This window comes from Lycium barbarum, chromosome 1 (assembly GCF_019175385.1).
Source record: "Lycium barbarum isolate Lr01 chromosome 1, ASM1917538v2, whole genome shotgun sequence".
Classification (NCBI taxonomy): Eukaryota; Viridiplantae; Streptophyta; class Magnoliopsida; order Solanales; family Solanaceae; genus Lycium; species Lycium barbarum.
In genome coordinates, this window is record NC_083337.1 from 142,369,771 (window position 1) to 142,389,231 (window position 19,461).

Here is a 19,461-nt window from a genome sequence, read left to right on the forward strand (position 1 = left end):
TCGAAAGACCTCGTTCTTGGGGGGTTCTCACTGATCCGAAAAATCCCTCATTCAAGGTAATTTTATGAACCAAAAAAAATCTCCCCTTTACTCATTCTAGGAAACGATTATTTATAGCTAGATTTTCGGATTTGGGGCTAGGGTTTCGTTTTGAGGAAGAGAGAGAGGAGCGGGGGGGACAGGAGAACGTGGGGGGGACAGGGGTAAGTGGAGAGGAACAGGGAGAAGTGGGGGGGAAAGAGGAAGGGAGCGGAGAAGATGAGAGAGAGGAGTAGGGGCGGCGGACGGGAAAAGGAGAAAAAAAATGATGGGAAACCCTAAAAGGGTTTCCCTTATTTTGAACGGGGTGGGCCGGATCCGAAAATTTGTGGGCTGGGTCAATTTATTTTTTGGACTGGGTATTAAATGAATGGGCTGAATTAAGAGCATGGACTGGTCCTAAAATTTGGGTCAAAATATGGGCTGGTCAAAAATATTTATGAGTTGATTGGACTTTGATTTGGGATCCGGTAAATCAAAATACGGACCGAGTGCAAGAAATAGTTTGGCTTCTAAATTTGAATAAAAGACCCATTTTGATTAACGATGTACTAATGGTGCCAGAATATCACCTAATACGGAAATATGCGATTATAAAAGATCCGGATAATAAAATTACATGATGTTGCAATGACCGTGCAATAATATTTAATAACAAACGCTATCATTAAAATGTGTGAAGTAAATGCGATGCGTATGCGGAAGTTGGTAGAAACGTTGAGAAATGCAAGTTTGAATAATACTAAATAATAGCAGCAAATAAATAGCGGTAGTAATACTGCTAATAACAATAATGATAATGGTAATAATGATAAGGTTGATGATAATGGTGATAAAAATAATAATAGATATAATAATAATAGTAGATAACAAATATTGATAATTAATAACAAAATAACAAATAGAATAATGATAATAATTAATAATAATAATAAAGATGATAATAATTAATAACAAGATAACAATAATAAATAACAATTATTGATAGTGACAAAACGTTAATAAATTAATAATAATAACAATAATAGTGGGAATAATAATATAATAAATGATAATAATAATAATAATGATGATAATAATAAATAAATAACAATTATTGATAAAACAATGACAATAATTAATAATAAAATAACGATGATAATGATGATTAATAGTTGATAACAAAATAACGCTGATAATAGTGATTAGTAATTAACAATAATAATAATAATGACAATTAGTAATAATGATAATTTAAGAATAATAATAATAGTTATTAATAATAATAATAATGATAATAATAATAGTTGTAACAGAATAATAAAACGCCGTTATTGATAAGAGACCAATAACTATAGTAAACATAATATATATTATTATTTTTTATTTTATTTTTTGAAAATATTAGAAGCGCAAATATGTATTTCGGAGGAGAGGCGGGACAAAATTGGGTGTCAACATAGATCATGAATTTAAATAGGAATACTCAAGAATTTATAAAGGTTCTGGCCATTAGCTTCTAGAATAAGAAAAAGACCTATAGCATTATATGTTATAGTAACTCAAGTCTTCCAAAAGCCTCGTGAAAATGAGAACTCCATACTAAGCAAAAAGTTACGTACAATTAATATAATTTTCGGAGTAAATGATATCCTGTCACGAAGGAGTTTTTAGCAAGCGTTGACAAAAATATGACTCACTTAATAATATAACACCTACGGGATCATCCTTCGGCGTAGGAACAAAGAAAAAAAATAATGGAATACAGTCTTCACTAAGCTATGGATTAGTAATTATCAAGATTAGTAACACCAGTAATTAGTAAATCACTCAAAGAAGAAAAACAATTCGTGATATTTCTTCTGGAATCTATATTCAGGTGGTTTTTAAGAGGTTCATGAGGATTAAGGTCCATCGTAATGGATCATTCTCGTTAAAAGTACTTATTTCTCAGCTCCGTTTATGTTACACCTCGGAACTTTGGGTTGCTGAGCGGTGAATGGACTAACGTAAACTAAGGTGTACATGATGTCCCTACAAGCAAGAAGGGATGTTTAATAATTCTAATTAAGATTCCAAAGAAGTTAAAGGCAAGAGAGAAAAGTTCGTCAAATAAAACTTCACTGCGGTTCTGCGAAAGGGGAGTTCGACGGTCGTTCTATGTACCGTCGGACGGGTCGATGCTTCGTCGATTATACCGTAGAATTGAGCTAGAGTGAGACCATTCGACGGAACAGATCAACGCTCCGTCGATCAGTTCGACGGACCGTCCTTCTCACCGGAGAATGAAAGGAAACGAAAGGTTTCTCACTGGAAATTTAACGACTTCGACGATCAGGTCGACGCTCTGTCGGTCCGATTCGTCGATCGTACCGTATATCTCGGTCGGGACTGATTTCAAGATTTTATATAAGGACCATTCCCCCATTAATTCATTTCATTTTCACTCTCTTCTTTTCAAGAAACCTCTAGAACCTTCTCCATCATTCTTCCACAAGGATTCAAGGGAAAAAACCAAGATCAACTACACCAAATCCATGAAAACAAGTGTATGAAACCTAGCAAAAGTTCATCTACACCAAGAAATCTCAAGGGAAGTGAGTTAGGGTTTTGGTGCAAGAAGAGAAGTCCCACTCAAAGGTTGTTCATCCACCAGCTAAGGTGAGTTTTATGGTATTACGTGTTATTTAAGGTATTGAAAGTTGAACACTTGGATTGTAGAAAGAGATAGAAAGTGGGTCATGAATGTGTGAATAGTGACATTGTTGAGTAAAGGTTAGGATTGAATTATGGATATTGGTATGTTGTGATTGTAAATATGTTATGAATGACATTTAGAACATGGAATAAGTATTATGTGTGAGAAAACGCGATAATGAACTATAACCATGATTATGGAGAAATTGGAGTGAAATGGTGACTTGTGGAAATGTAGATGAATGATGATTGTTGTTCGCGATATTGTGAACGTTGCTATGAATGTTTGGGAGTTGATATAGAATATGGGAAAAGTTGTTCAAACAAAGGAAATGCTGCCCAATTTTTCTAGCTTTAGTAAGCACGTTCTTATAATTACTTGGCTAATGTTAATGTGAATTCTTTTGAAGGTAAAGACGTGAACATTAAAGGAGAATGAGCAAGCAATAGAGTAGTTAAACGAAAAAGGTATGTGAGGCTAGTCCTTTCTTTCTAAGGCATGAATCTTATGGTATGAATTTTCTCCTTCTTCAAGAATTTCCTATCTTCACGAAAACTAAGAGTTCTTGTTCATGAATAGCCATATGAGATAAGAGATACACTACGAGTACGATAATAATGATGATAAGCTCAAGTCTAAAAAATTTAGAGTCCATGATATGATGCTCTGATAAAGTTAATGATGCTATCTATAATCTATTAATGATGTCATTTATTGCTTACACTCACCTTATCTATTATTTCCTTCAAGGTGAGGCAGAATGTTAATGAATGCTCCATAATGAAATCGGGGGATCACGACCTTACGTCACCCCGATAAAGTATAGTTGTCCTTGAGTCTTTATGCATGCACTACGATGAGCATATTATGATGATGATATAACACCGCGCCTATATGGACGGGCAGTCACCGCTAAGGCGGGCAGCGTATACACCATGGCCAGATGGCATGGGCAGACACCACTAGTGGGCGGCATGAGATGGTACCCCGGACGCGGGAGGCCTGGACGTAGGCTAATGATTATTACACTGATCCGATATGGACCGGCGGCTTATACATTTATGCATACATGATATGATGATGATTATGAGTAAGCCAGCATGCATTATTTCTCTTATGATTGACAGTCAGATACAGATGCTCCTTATTGATGCTTCTTTTATTTCATTGACATATCATATTTGTTTATGCCTCTCATACTCAGTACAATGTTCGTACTGACGTCCTTTTTCTTTGGACGCTGTGTTCATGCCCACAGGTAGACAAGGAGGTGATCCTAATCCAGACTCGTAGGAGCCAGTAGCTGACTTGAGAGCACTCCATTGTTCCGGAGGTGCCTTGATTACTCTTATGTGTACATGTACATATTTGGGCACGACGGGGTCCTGCCCCGTCCATATGTCTAGTACTCTAGTAGAGGCTCGTAGATGCGCAGTGTGGGTTATATGGTCACACAAGGCCACTACTGTATAAATGTATGTGCGTGTATACTGTCATTTTGATAGCCGAGAGGCTTTTGTGTATAAAAGTATTTATGTTCTCAGATGGAAAAATGATTTTTCTTATGAATTGAGTATAATGAGTAGCAGAATGAGTGGTGCTCGGTGGTTAGCCCCGGGTACCCATCACGGCCCCTAGCCGGGTCGTGACAGTTTATCTTATGGCTCGTTTTCATTTTGTTCTCCCATAAAAATTACATGTAACATAAGTCAAAAAATAATTGAATAGCTATGTATATATTGTACAGAGGAGTAAAATTATATACCTTATGCAACTTGTCTTTCAGATGAAGATCCATATGAAAAATACATCTCTAATGTTTATATTGCAGGTGGTATCTGCAATAACAAAAATAATCTCATTGACACCACTGCAGTACTTTCTAAGACATAAGACTGAAAATTTAAGGGAAACATAAAAAATTAAACTACGAAAACTTATTCCTGAATTCAACTATATATATGGTAAAAATCCTCTGTCAACGGATCCCTAAACTACATGCTAATTCATAAGATAATAAAGGTGGCCTACATAAAAACACTAAAACCCATGATATAAATCATCACGATAAATCATGTAAAGTATAAACACAAATGCTTGACTATAGATAAATAAACAGAAAATGATAAATGCAAAAAAAAAAAGTATGAATGAAAACTAATACATTCTTGGCGTCAATTTATAATATGGACGTTTGGAATATGTATAAACCTACATTAAGGAGGTGAAATAAATCACCCATTTACTAATAATTAGTTAAAGCACCCATAATGAACAATATGTACCGGAAAGAGGAGTGGAAATATAAGCCATTTACAGGTTATTCAAAGCAGTCATTTAGAGGTTACTTAAGAGTGCTATTAAAATAGAAGTTATGAAAATCAATAAATGTGAGTTATGGAAATTATTTTTTGACATGAAATAATTGAGAAAAGTGAGAAAAAAGCCAAAAAAAAAAAAAAAAAAAAAAAAAGATAAATAGGATCCTTATGCCTAGCTTTATATTATATATAAATATAAATATAGATATTTTATGGGGGACTCCAAAAGTCACTATTGAAAATAAAAAAGTACCCTAATTAATTGCCAGAAGAAACGAGATTTCTTCTCCCATAATCTTGAAACCACTGACAAGAATTCGTCTATACTTCCAATGGTAGAGTACCTACTTTCTTCTCTGTCCTTTAATTTGATAAAGTGGAAGTTTATTATCTTCGTAGCCCTTTCCTACTGTTTACTAAACTAAAATTTCTAATTGTCATTCTGTGTTCTTTCTCTTTGTACAGGGGAAACAATTTTGAAATGTGATAAAAAAAACTTATGATAATTGCAGGTATTATTAGCATGTCTGGAATGGCCACAAGTTTTCCCTTTTGAAGGTTGGGTTTTAGCCTTCTTTCTCTTTGTCTATTCTCAATCTATATTTTCTTATTGTTACAAAATTGTCATTCTTTTTCTTGGCAAAAGGTTGAAATAAAAGTGTTAGATGGACTGTGATCGATAAGGAAGAAAGAACAAGCACACACCCACCAAATAAAAAATCATTTGAACTCATATTGTGATCTACAAGAGAAACCAGTATTTGATTTGGGGTCCAATCCTCCAAGAAAAAAAAGGAGGAGGAAAATGTCATAATATTTGCGGGCAACTATTACACGACTTAAGGCTTTTAGTTTTTAAGGAAGAGATGTGGTCTTCCATACAATATTTTGGACAACATTATGTATTGCTGATGTTATGTTCTAAGTTCTCTTCTTTTTCTTGACTTTGGTTTTGATAATTATACTTTTTAAGTGACTAAACGTGTTCGAGTCGGTTTGTATGTACTTCGAAAAGTTTTTTTACAGAGGCAAAACCAGGATTTGAAGCTTGTGGGTTCGAGATTCTAGTTGTTTAAAGTTAGTGGGGTTCAATAAATTTTTTAAAACAAATACAGGATTTGGATCAAAGTTACTGGGTTTAGGGGTGGGCACGGTATGGTATATACCGAATACCATACCGATACCGAAGTTTTTAATACCGCGGTTTTAGTATTATGGTATTTGGTATGGTATTTGGTATGAATTTAAATTTTCTTTGGTATTCGGTATGGTATTTGGTATTATAAAATGGATACCGAAATACCGTATACCATACCGAAGTTTATACTACATATATACAATTCATATATATTATATTTACTACTGCTAAATATATAGACTAGTTTTCGTATAAAAAATTACATCACATCTCATTTAATGCCAATTTGTATCTAATAGAAAATTGTACCATCAAAGCTAACTTTTTATCCAATATTTTCATGCTTTTAGTCTTTCACATATGTTGAGGCCTAGAAGCAGCCTTTAATTTGTCTCTGCTATTTTTCCAATACATTAAGACTTGAAATGGTAGAAATGGCCTATTCTCTCTACTGCTGAATGAAATTTTTGGTGTAAAATTGTATAGGACCGAAGATTATGCTTAATTTTGGCTAATGTTGTTTAAACTTTGAAACTTTGACTACTCTAACGTGATTCAAATGTCCGTTGTGCAATTGATCAACGAAGAAAATTGCTTGTACTTTCTTTTAAATACGTCTATTTGTGTATGGTGTTAGTTTAATATAATTGAGAAATCTCGAAGTCATAATCCTTTATTACATGAGTATATACGTAAGTCGAAGTCAAATAAACTATGGTTACCGAATTACCGTACCGTGAAATACCGAAACCGAACTTAAAAATACCGAATTAATTTGGTATGGTAATGGTATCGTATTTTTAAAAACCGAATACCGAAGTTACCGAACCGAAGTTTCAAATACCGTACCATACCGTACCATGCCCACCCCTAACTGGGTTCGACCGAACCTGTAAGTTGTATACTGGCTCCACCCTTACGGGTTGAGGCTATTTTTTGGTGATGAAGTTTATGGATTCTGAAGCTCTCCTTAAGAATATATATATAGTTTTAAGTCGACCTTGGTACTTGATATTTAGCAACTTCTATCTAAAGTTTACTATGTTGAGACCGTTAAGGTGGATCAAGTTTTTGATATACGCTTGTGTAAAAATGCCATTCTTTTTTACTCGAATGTAAATATTGTCGGATTCATGATAGGTTTGATGTAAGGAAAACCCCTGGAGAGCTTGCACGACCAGTTGAAACTTGAAACTTAAAATATATGTGTGACCTATAACAACAGAGTGTGGAAGTGAACAAGAGAAGATATTTTCATGACAATAGTGAAAAATACAATGTTAAGAAATTTGCAAGCATGTAAATGGTAATCAACCTCCAAACAAGAATATATTGAGATTTTATAATATTTAAATATTACTCCCTTCGTCCCAATTTAAGTTTTTTAGTTTGACTAAATACGGAGTTTAAGAAATAAAGATAGACTTTTGAATCTTGTGGTCCTAAATTAGATATGTGCAAATGTACTCAAATGTCCTTTAAATCTAGTGGTTATAAACTTGTTATTGTCACGATGTTTGAATTGTCAACTTATTAAATATAAAAAGAAGCAAACCTTTTTTGACAAACTAAAAAGAAAAGTAAGACACTAAGGGTATGTTCGGTATGGAAGAAAATGTTTTCTTGAAAAATGTGTTCTTGAAAAATAAGTGGATTTCTACTTATTTTCTCATGTTTGTTTGGTTGGTAGAAAACATTTTCCGGAAAATACCCACCCAAGTCCCACCAACTCCACCCCAACCCCACCACCCTATACCACACCAACCCCCACACCCATCCCCCGCCCTCCCCCCCCCCCCTCTTTTTTTTTTTTTGGATTTTTCTGGATTTTCTACACCACCGCATCCCCCCCCCCCCGAGCGGGCCCATACCACACCTACCCCCTAAAAAAGATTAGGGGGGAGGGATGTGGTGGTGTAGAAAACCCAAAAGAATTTTTTGTGTGTGGGGGGGGGGGGGTGTTGCGGGGTAGGGGTGGGGGTGGCTGGTGCATGGGTTGGGAGAGTGGTAGAAGAATTTAAAAAAAAAAAAAAATTGGGTGAGAGGGGGGGGGGGCGGTGGGGTACGAGGTTGGGGGGAGGGGATGTGGTGGTGTAGAAAACCCAAAGAAAAAATTTTAAAAAAAAATTGGAGGGGGTGTGGGTGCGAGGAGGGGGGTGGGTAGTGTATGAGTTGCGGTAGTAATTGGGGTTTGGTATTTGAGAGTTGGGTGGTTGGTGAAATGCCACTTGTGGACTTATTTCCCTACTTTGATTGGGGAAGTCATTTTTTCAATTTGTTTGGAATTTGTTTTCCTAAGGAAAATGTTTTCCTCCATACCGAACACACCCTTAAAGTGGGACTAAGCGAGTAGTTGAAAAGAGTTATATAAAAATGTGTTAATAGGTACAAAGAAAAAGAACTTTATTCAATCAACAACGTATTTTTTAGGGAACGAAAATATTTTCCTCCATACCGAACACACCCTTAAAGTGGGACGGAGCGAGTAGTTGAAAAGAGTTATATAAAAATGTGTTAATAGGTACAAAGAAAAAGAACTTTATTCAATCAATAACGTATTTTTTAGGGAACAAAAATATTTTCCTCCATACCCAGCACACCCTTAAAGTGGGTCGGAGCGAGTAGTTGAAAAGAGTTACTATAAAAATGTGTTAATAGGTACAAAGAAAAAGAACTTTATTCAATCAATAACGCATTTTTTAGGGAAAAATCAATAACTTAATTCATTTCTTCCAGACAGTAAAGATTAGAATCAACAAATCATTTCGCGGGAAATTTTTTTATATATTCTACGTCATAGTACTAAACATATTCCAAATAATGTAAGAAATAGGGTTACGTGGACTCTAAATGGCGGCACGGGTCCATTAATTTGGGCGGCTCGCCAGCTAATCTGACTATCCTATTTCGGGGTGGTTTTTAAATTTTGGCCCTCGAATTTATGGTCTTTAATTTTCTCTCTTCGGGATTTTTGGCACACCATATTTAGATTACAATCAACAAAGTTTATATTTAGCTTCGTATCATAACATTCACACAAGTTATATCGGATAAAACTTTCAACACTCAAATAATCTGATAGATACAACACAACTTATACCCAATATCTTAATTTCTTCATAACTTGTCTCGAGCTAGATAAAAGTTTAATTTTCAAAAATAAAATATTACGAAACTTATACTGAGTGAAGCAAATTTAAACAGGTTTAATTAAATAAAGAGCAAAGGAAACACCACAAATGTGGGGGATAAATTAAGAGGGTCAATCCGTGCAAAAACTTGTTAATTTGGGCGGCTCGGCTACTAATCTAATCCATAGTAAGGCCCAGCAGCTAATAACAACTACCCACCTTCTATTACACACTCACTAAAATTAAGCAAACTCCATTTCTACGTGATTCCAAGGTTTCATCAATGGCGGCTTCAACTCTTTCCAGTTCCATCACCACCACCTTCAAACCCTCTCCGTACCCACCACGCGCCTCCTCTACCCACCATCTCCCTTCCATCAAACTCCCATCCAATATCAACCCCTTCAATAATCCCTCAATTTCCCAGTTTACCCCTACTCCAAAAGCCCCCACCATCACACCTCTCCGTTCCGCCACCACCACACCGGAAACCACCACAGCCACCGCCTTCCACGGTCTCTGCTACGTCGTGGGTGACAATATCGATACTGACCAAATTATCCCTGCAGAATACCTAACCTTAGTCCCATCAAACCCGGAAGAGTATAAGAAACTCGGGTCATACGCTCTTTGCGGACTCCCTTCATCTTACCAAACCCGTTTCATCGAACCGGGTGAATTTACATCCAAATACTCAATCATCATAGGTGGAGATAATTTTGGGTGCGGGTCGTCGCGTGAGCACGCGCCGGTTGCTCTAGGAGCAGCGGGTGTGACGGCGGTGGTGGCGGAGTCGTATGCTAGGATATTTTTCAGGAATTCAGTGGCGACCGGTGAGGTATTGTATTACTCCCTCCGTGTTGTCTTACTCTATTTTTCTTTTTTGTCTATCCCAAAATGGTGTCTCTAGATACAGTGACAATTCAAACATTCTACGTGACAAATTTTGATATTTTAGTACATTACACTCATCTTTAGTTTAGCAAAAGCTTCTTTAAACTTTGTGTCTAGTCAAATTAAAACATTTAAATTGGGAAGGAGAAAGTAATATTTCAAAGAAATGACACTTGGCTAGACTAACCAAAAGTCATGTATACAAAATATCATGGTGGCAATTTTATGGATGAGTCTTGTAATTTCCTAATCATTTGAAAACCCTCCAATTGCTTCATCTGAACACAACCAACATTTGCTCGTCTTCAAAAGTTATCACTAGCATTCATTGCTCTACTTTCTCTTATTTCTTGTCCAAAAATATTTAAAAATATTTTTTCTCTTTTCTAACTTGTTATTGTTTAATTTTGCTGATAAATGTATCCTGTAATTAATCTTGTTTAATCATGGGGAAATATTTCATATTGCCAATTCGTTATTTACTAGTGATATTTTTTTGGTTATAAATAATATTTATTATTGTGTTTATTTACTTTTGTTGCCCAATAGGTTTATCCGCTTGATTCGGAAGTGAGGATTTGTGATGAGTGTAAGACTGGTGATGTGGTGACAGTTGAACTTGGAGAGAGTAGGTTGATTAATCATACTACTGGGAAAGAGTATAAATTGAAGCCTATTGGTGATGCTGGTCCTGTTATTGAAGCTGGTGGCATATTTGCGTATGCAAGAAAGGCTGGAATGATCCCTAACCGAGAAGCTTAGTTTTCCAAGTGGTAATTTGGCTCAGTTCACTAGTTTTCTTTAAAGTTTTGTACTTTATGCTTGCTGAAAAATGAATAAATATGGTGTTTGTTGTATGACTTGGAGAAAAATTCAGCACCCTTAAAAGTTGTCTTGTGTTTTATCATGCCTTTTTTCAGTATAAATCAATGGATAAACTACATCCGGATTTGAAATAGTTGGGTTGATTATATGATCCTGAGAGGATTCATCACAACTCATTATAATTAGATTGCTTTTTGTTTGATGACCGAGATATCTGTCAGGGACCAATCCCAGCCTTTGAAAATCGAGGATAAGTGCCTGCCCCTCTATCCTTCTCCACTTAAATTCCAAACTTAGTTCGCATGGTGTATCATTGCTTTATTATGGTTAGATTGTTTTTATGCTGATTGTCAACTTAGCATTGTATATCCTTTATCCAGAGGCAAATACAGGATTTCAAGAGGATGGGTTCACTATTGCTGCTTTAGAAATTAAATAAATAAAAAAAAAGGCATAAGTGCAAGGAGGTTTCGATCCCTTGACCTTGAGGATTTAAGCCCAATGCCTAACCAGTGCTCCACTCGGCTAGTTGACCATGTGTTCCTTCAGTTAATATTAGATTTATTTTAAGAATTATACACATAATCCTTTATCAAAAAAAAAAAAAAGAATTATACACATAATATACTGAGTTTAGTCGGGTGAGCATGGGTTCACGTGACCCATTTTTTGTACATAAATTCGCCTCTGCCTTTATCCGTGCATGAGACTAGCTTTTCTTTGCAATGTAGTTGTTGTTATGTTTTATCAACAGAAAAAAAAAAAAAAAAAAAAAAAAAAAAAAGGCATAGGCTGTTTTATGGTGGGTGCTTTTCGATTTGGATAAAAGAATCAGTTATCTAAAAGGGTATCTAAGTAATGTTTTGTTATGCCTATGTATAAATCGCTACTTACACCTTGTAGTTTGATGAGAACTGATAAGCCTGCTTTGCTATACATTGTTAGATCGTTAATGTCATTAAAGTTCAAGTGTTCAACTAATATCTGGTCTTATGCGAGGAGAGACATGCACCCACACTTTCCCTAAATTGTCCCAAGAAAGAACGTGGTTTTGATATCAAGACCCTCAACGTTACAACTAACCCCTACAGGAACTTGAGAACAGTTCCTCAATAATCTAACTAGGAAAAAACTGACTTTAAATATCTGTTAGTGATTATAACTTAACTTTAAACTCGCTGTGTTGAGGTGACAATGGACTGGAAAACACATCAATAGTAATTTATGTTCTAAGGGAATTGGTAACTTCCTGGGCTGATTATAAGGTTTTGAACTACATCGAGGATCATCCTTGATCAGTAATCAAAGTTTGGATGAAACTAGATTTGATATGAGGATCCGTCAAGTAAAATAACAGCTGCAATATTACATCAAATAAAAGTCAAGTTCTGTTGGCACTGGATTCTGAAGAATAGAGAGTCCGGAACCATAATAGCCCTATAAAAATCATTTTGAACCAAAATACCCCAACAAAAAAAAAATTACAAAACTACCTATAGCGCAGTATTTTACTGCGCTATAGCATTAACGGAGACGGAGCCGTTAACTACTATAGCGCAGTAAATTACTACGCTATAGTGTCTATACAGAGTTGCTATAGCGCAGTAAATTACTGCGCTATAGTGCCTTCGTTTTTTTTTTCCAACCCTTTTAGTTAACCCTTCTTCCATTACACTTTTTAACGTATTTTGACCATAGATTAATCATGCTTCGCGATCCCAAAACATCAATATTTTATATAGAACTCTACTTATTTTTGTGCGATTAATAAGGTAGGATCAATACATCAAGGATACGCAAAAGTTCGGATGGCCGTTTTAGTGGCTGAAAAGTGCTCGAACGCCATTTTCGTTTGAAGGTTCGGCGACATTATCTTGAAGTTCTTTGCGAATACTTAAATTTGTTCATCAATAATTAATTAAAAGTTTCTCAAAATGACATCATTCATACAAAAAAAATAAACTTAATTAAATTGCACCATTCATTCATAACCTTGAGTAGATGAAAATACTTAACATACTAATATTCTTCAAAATAACAGCATAATCATATAATCATCAAAGTAAGAAAAAATCTTAAAAAACATTCATCAATTAATGCCCTTGAGTTGATCTTCCCCCACCACCGCTAGACGTGCCACCACCACTAGAGGTACTTCCACCACGAAAGTTTCCTCCACTACGAGAGGTACTTCCACCGCGAGATGTAGTTTGACCATCATGTCGTAAGGGACACTTGCGCTTATCATGACCAACATAATTGCAAAATGAGCATTTTCGAGTGTATCTCCCCAGTGGAACATCCATTTCATTATGAATACGCGAGTATGCATTCTTTCTGAATTTACGGATAAATGCTTTATTTGCGACCATTGAAAATGGATCCGGTGGCCAATAACTCTCACTACCAAGTGGGTAGAACCTTCCAGCATACGTTCTTGTATAATTTTCAACTGTATATTCCTCAGCCATGTACGAGGAGACGTTCTTTCCCATTGTGATGAAACACTTGAAGGCATGAGAACATGGCATGTGATATGATTGCCACTTGCCGCATGTGCATGTTCTTGGAATCTCACAAATTGTGTGGATGTTACCTCCTTTACCTTGGTGTACACTTGTTGTGAGTTCAAATATGCGCTCTGCAGGGTTGTACTCCATCCGGTCATGTTTCTGAGCCTTATATTTGTGGTGCTCGAACAGTTTTGATGGTTTTGGCAACCATCTTAGACCTTCTGTTGTATATGCTTTGGCCTCTTTTGATCTAGTGACGAACCGCTCCACAACCTGCTTAAATGTCATTCTCACCATTGCGGTGACAGGTAGTCCGCGTGCAGATTTTAACAAACCATTGAATGACTCAGAGCTATTTGTTGTCAGCATACCCCATCGCCTACCTTCATCCTGGTGTAATGTCCATTTGTCTTTATCAATTGCATTCAACCAGTGGAAGGCTTCCTCATTCGCCCGCCTAATAATGTCCATCTGCATGTTAAACTTCTTCTCCTGATGCTCTGTTGCAGCTGCCCACATCCAATTGCAAAGTGCTGGGATTCGATATGCCTTTTGGAAGTTTGCCTTCAAATGCCTTAAACAATAACGATGGTAGGCAAAAGGTGGCTGCCACCCCTGCAAATTGAACATATTGTGCAATATGCCAGTATTTCTGTCTGATATCACACAGATTCCCATGCGATCCTTAATAACGTGTTGCCTTAAGTAGTCCAAAAACATACCCTACGTACTAATGCTCTCATTAGCTGCAATTGCAAAAGCTAGAGGGAATATAGCTCCATTTGCATCCATTCCAACTGCTATTAGCAGCTTTATGTCATACTTCCCATACATATGTGTTCCATCTATTGATATTACAGGCCGACAATGAGCAAAACTATCAATGCATGGTTTGAATGCCCAAAACACAAAATTAAAAATATTACCGGGCACACATAATAATAATAATAATAATAATAATAATAATAATAATAATATTTGATGGTGGTGGTGGTGGTGGTCGTGGTCGTGGTAGTCGCGGTGGTGGTGGTGGTGGTGGTGGTGGTGATAGTTCGAATCAAACTTTATATAATGTAATTTGACGACTAACTGTTACAAACGCAACATTCCACACAAAATTGAGTTAAGATGTCATTTTTTGACCAATTTGGAGATATTAATCGTGTTATATCGTTCACTACAGCAAACATCTTTGAAGCAATGGGTAGGACATGGGAACTAAGTGATGATGATTTTCATTACTCAAATAAACCTAACGACAGATTCAATCGAGAATACAATAATAAAATGAGAGATGAGTGGGATTGGCGTGTTAGGGAAGCTGAAGCATTGGAGCACAAGTTAGCGTTAGCAGGGCTTAAATGCCCAAAAAAACGTGCTATGTCAATGCCTCGCGAAACTCCAAAAGAGTTTAATTTGGCTCTTAATCGTTTTTGCGAAGAGAACAATCGGATGCAAATACGTTACCATAGGGTATATGGTATACATGGTAGCACAAGATTTAGATCCAAGTGGGAATCGGACTGTGAAATGTCCGATGAAGATTAATATTTTTCTTACAAGAAGGTAAGTAGGTAGGGTCATTAAGACCATCCCCCCCCCCCCCCCCCCCCGCGGGAGGGTTCTTGGGGGTTTGCAACTATATAAATAGCCCTTTCTTTTCTTAATAGACTACACCATATTATTCAATGTCAAGCAGTAGAAATTCACCTTGGTCTTTACTCCTTCTAAAAGAACCAAATAGCAGTGATGATGAAAGTTCAAATCATAGTAGTTTTTCGAGCGATACCAGTGATTTCAAACTAGATGAGCTAAATCCCCACCTTCTTATAGAGCGTAATGATGATTTCTGCAGTGTGAAATATTCAGATCCGCGGGAATATTATTGCGGTTTACGTCGAGAATGGTCACATCGGCTTGCCGAATCAGAACGTCTTGTTCGTGACTTGGAAAATCTCAACGCTCCAATCCCAACAAGGTACTCCTTAACCATGCCTCAAGTAGGTCCAGAAAGTTGCGAGTTTGCCGTGCAAAGAATTAGAAAGGAAAACAACAGAATGCTGGCAAGACGTTGTAGATTTTACATGCTAAAGTTGGCCGAGGAACAAGCATCATCAACTGGTAGAGAACTAACTGCTACTGAAAAAAGATGTGTCTTAAGAAACCGCCAATATTTTTCTGAGGACGATATTGAGGACTTGTACTCTGATGATGATTAAGAATGTTGTGATTTTAGTTTTAAGTTTAATTTATGATTATGCTGTTATTTTGAAGAATATTAGTATGTTAAGTATTTTCATCTACTCAAGGTTATGAATAAATGGTGCAATTTAATTAAGTTTTTTTTTTTTTTTGTATGAATGCTGTCATTTTGAGAAACTTTTGATTAATTATTGATGAACAAATTTAAGTATTCGCAAAGAACTTCAAGATAATGTCGCCGAACCTTCAAACGAAAATGGCGTTCGAGCACTTTTCAGCCACTAAAACGGTCATCCGAACTTTTGCGTATCCTTGATGTATTGATCCTACCTTATTAATCGCACAAAAATAAGTAGGGTTCTATATAAAATATTGATGTTTTGGGGTCGCGAATCATGATTAATCTATGGTCAAAATACGTTAAAAAGTGTAATGGAAGAAGGGTTAACTAAAAGGGTTGGAAAAAAAAAAAAACAAAGGCACTATAGCGCAGTAATTTTACTGCGCTATAGCAGCTCTGTATAGACACTATAGCGCAGTAATTTACTGCGCTATAGTAGTTAACGGCTCCGTCTCCGTTAATGCTATAGCGCAGTAAAATACTGCGCTATAGGTAGTTTTGTAACTTTTTTTTTTTTGTTGGGGTATTTTGGTTCAAAATAATTTTTATAGGGCTATTATGGTTCCGGACTCAAGAATAGAGCAGCATTTCTTGAGATGGTTTGGAAGAGGTTGATCGAGAAATTGACTAAGCTATGTTTAGAGGATTTTAATAGGGCTGAGCAAGAACAATGACCTAGCTAGTTTAACAATTTCCAAATATAATTCTTGAAACTTTTACATTCAATCACTAGCGGATAAGATGATTTTATTCTTCTTGGAGCCATCCAAATATAATTCTTGAAACTTTTACATTCAATCACTAGGGGATAAGATGATTTTAATCTTATTGGAGCCAATGACAGCATGTAACTTTTGATTCAGGAGCTTGTATGACATGTAATTTTATCTCCTTAGGTATAAACTTGCTTAAGTTTGCCTAACAATGATGAGTCGTGGATTGGTTGATCCTTTAAGGTGATTTTAGCGCGTATCCAAGGTTCTAAGTTGAAAATCTTGTGCCTCTTGTCTTTTTTCTAATTTACTTGGTAGTCACACACAAGTCAATCTAAGATTCTTTTTTTCTTCATAAAAAAAGATTCTAAATTGCTGTGGTTCAATATACAGTGCTAGTTCCTGGTGTTACCTCTCTTAGGTTGTTTATCTTTCACCTTATGCCATGTGGAGTTTCCTCTTTTTGCTTCTTAATGAAATCAAGTTTCGGGGACCTATAATAATTAATAAGCATACCTTCTTCTTTTTTAGACCTAATCCTCATCTGGATGAACAGGCTACAAGTAAATTAGATCATTTGAGATTGCCGTGTCTTGTCTCCAACTAAACAGGAAAATTATCCCATAAGCTTACTCTAATTATTCCAGAAACAAAAATGGCTTGTTTCCAGTGAAAGAAGGCAACTTCCTTTTCTCGTTTCAGCATTATGTGGCCATATATTACCCTTGATGTAGTCTTTCACTGTAACTTCAGTTCTATACTTTTTGCTTTTCCCACTGATGATTAGCGATTCTTATTTGCGTGGCTACTGTGGTAAATCGATATTGCTATGAACTAAATTGAGATTGTTTGCTTGTGATAACAAAGAAGTTTCTCCTAGGCATCTAGAGAACTTCACACTGCTTTTGTTTTTATTTGAGTGTTAAATTTTGTAATGCCTAACAGATTATATTTGATTATGTATCTTCACACTTATTGCTGCATAAAGGCCGGGATCAAAGCTGTGGCTTCCAAGTAGTAATTACAAATTCACAATTATATTTACGTGGACCTCGCCTAGCTCATGTTAAATTCTCCAGCTTTACTACACAAACCTATCAATTATGTTAAAATTCGAATTCTCTTGATATTCAAATTCTTTATCCTGTATTTGAAGCATTTGGTTACTTGGCTTCTTAAGCACACTCATGCCTGGTTATAAGCAGTGGCCTAGTCTGAAACTACTAAATGTTAATAAGATGTCAAATACTCCCTCCGTCTCAAATTATCTGTGGTGTTTCTCTTTTACATGCCCTTTAAGAAAATATTAACTAGTTTTTTTTTTCAAAAAAAATTGCTTTACCTTATTTATGTTTTAAGATGTAGTCTCTCTTCATCGAATATTTACTCTATTTATGTGTTATCTCCCCATAATTTAGGTGTTTGTGGTATCCAAGAACAATTATTACTAAGGTCAAAATGGGAAAAAATAATTAATTTTGTCTTGAATTTCTAAAACGACAAAAAATTTGAGAAAACTATTTTTAATTCATTGTCTGCAGATCTCATTTATTGTGTCGAACATAAATATGACCAATAGTGAGGGCACGGAAGCAGTTCTCAATTCGGCGTAATTCCTTTGCAACATGAATCATGTATGGTCTATTTTCTCCCTTGTAAGCTGTGCATTTCTTAACAAGATCCAAGTAGTCTTCCAATTGTTGTTGAATCTCAATTCCACGCTCTTCTAAAATGGCGGGATCCGCTATATATATTACATTACCCTCTTTAAAATAGCGATCGACGATGTTGGGTGAAAGATTTTCAAGATATATCAACCCTTTTGGAATTGCCATTCTATCCATGATATCGGGCACACTTTCTCCAGTTAATAGCTCAAAGAGAAGAACCCCGAAGCTATAGACGTCAATTTTTTGAGTAACAATATCATGACGGCCATATTCAGGAGCTATATAACCGGTTGTTCCTGGAAATCCAGCTTGTACCTCCATTTTCCCAGGAGGCAATGATATGGAAAATGAGAAGTCCACCATTTTGGCAACACCGCTATTCTGATCTATTATCACTTTGTGAGGCTTTATATCTCTGTGGATGATGGGCGTAGTAAATTCTGTATGGAGAAAAACGACCGCAGAAGCAACCTGATTGGCAATCCGTAATCTATTTCCCCAAGATAATAATGATCTTCTAGTTTGATCATCATGATTACCTTTTTCGAAAAGTAGATCTCTAAGAGATATACCTTCAACATATTCATACACCATAACTGGTGATTCAAACTCTAGACAGCAACCGACAAGTCTGAGCACATTCTTGAGATGGCTCATCTGAGCAGTAACTGCTATGTCTCGGTGGATAATATTGAAGCAATGTGTGTTGAACCTAACTAATACAAGGCGTTTGTCCAATGATCCCGTAACCATATACCCATCGGAGAGCTCCAATTTGTTTTCAGAGTGCTTTATTGCCCTTTCTATCTCGGTGACACTGAAGTACCGGATGGGAATTCTGCAATTTCCTTCGCATAAAGCAAGAAGCTCCTCTAGCACTGCACTTCCATTCTTTAAATAATAATCCTGCTCTTTCTTCTTCCTTTCTGCAGTGGCAGAGGAAACTACTTTCTTCCTTGTGAGTCTCCTGAAGAACTGCATTTTTTCTTCCCAATAGCTTGTGCTAATTTTCACGTCTCTATTTTCTCTAGCACTTGATCTCTCGTGTCCACTAGTCTCGATAAAGTTGGATTAAATCAAATAAGGCATCACATCATAACAAGTGTAATCTATGAAGACGTTGGAAGATTCCTGTTGGTCTTTGTGCATTAAATTCCACACAAAGTGACAGCAAATTGCGTTTGATGGCTATTGACTTTGACTCGACTTATAACCAG

At 36.1% G+C, this 19,461-nt stretch overlaps 2 protein-coding genes across 2 annotated transcripts; one reads left to right on the plus strand and one right to left on the minus strand.

Annotated features, from left to right (window-relative positions):
* Positions 1 to 9,497: 9,497 nt before the first annotated feature.
* On the plus strand, positions 9,498 to 11,158 carry LOC132641004 (3-isopropylmalate dehydratase small subunit 1-like). Its single transcript, XM_060357845.1, has 2 exons — positions 9,498 to 10,144; positions 10,750 to 11,158. Exons 1-2 carry the CDS (start codon positions 9,590 to 9,592, stop codon positions 10,960 to 10,962), a joined length of 768 nt encoding a protein of 255 aa, XP_060213828.1. The 5' UTR covers positions 9,498 to 9,589; the 3' UTR covers positions 10,963 to 11,158.
* A 6,924-nt stretch (positions 11,159 to 18,082) lies between these two features.
* On the minus strand, positions 18,083 to 19,422 carry LOC132610370 (serine/threonine-protein kinase ZRK1-like). Its single transcript, XM_060324693.1, has one exon. The coding sequence runs from the start codon at positions 19,223 to 19,225 to the stop codon at positions 18,119 to 18,121; it is 1,107 nt and encodes a 368-aa protein (XP_060180676.1). The 5' UTR covers positions 19,226 to 19,422; the 3' UTR covers positions 18,083 to 18,118.
* Positions 19,423 to 19,461: the final 39 nt, after the last annotated feature.

Bases quoted from the DNA above. Each gene is read 5' to 3' on its own strand.
- LOC132610370 (XM_060324693.1), bottom strand. From the start codon at position 19,225: ATGCAGTTCTTCAGGAGACTCACAAGGAAGAAAGTAGTTTCCTCTGCC.
- LOC132641004 (XM_060357845.1), top strand. From the start codon at position 9,590: ATGGCGGCTTCAACTCTTTCCAGTTCCATCACCACCACCTTCAAACCC. The intron at 10,145-10,749 runs GTATTGTATTAC...GTTGCCCAATAG, and splicing joins ATTCAGTGGCGACCGGTGAG to GTTTATCCGCTTGATTCGGA.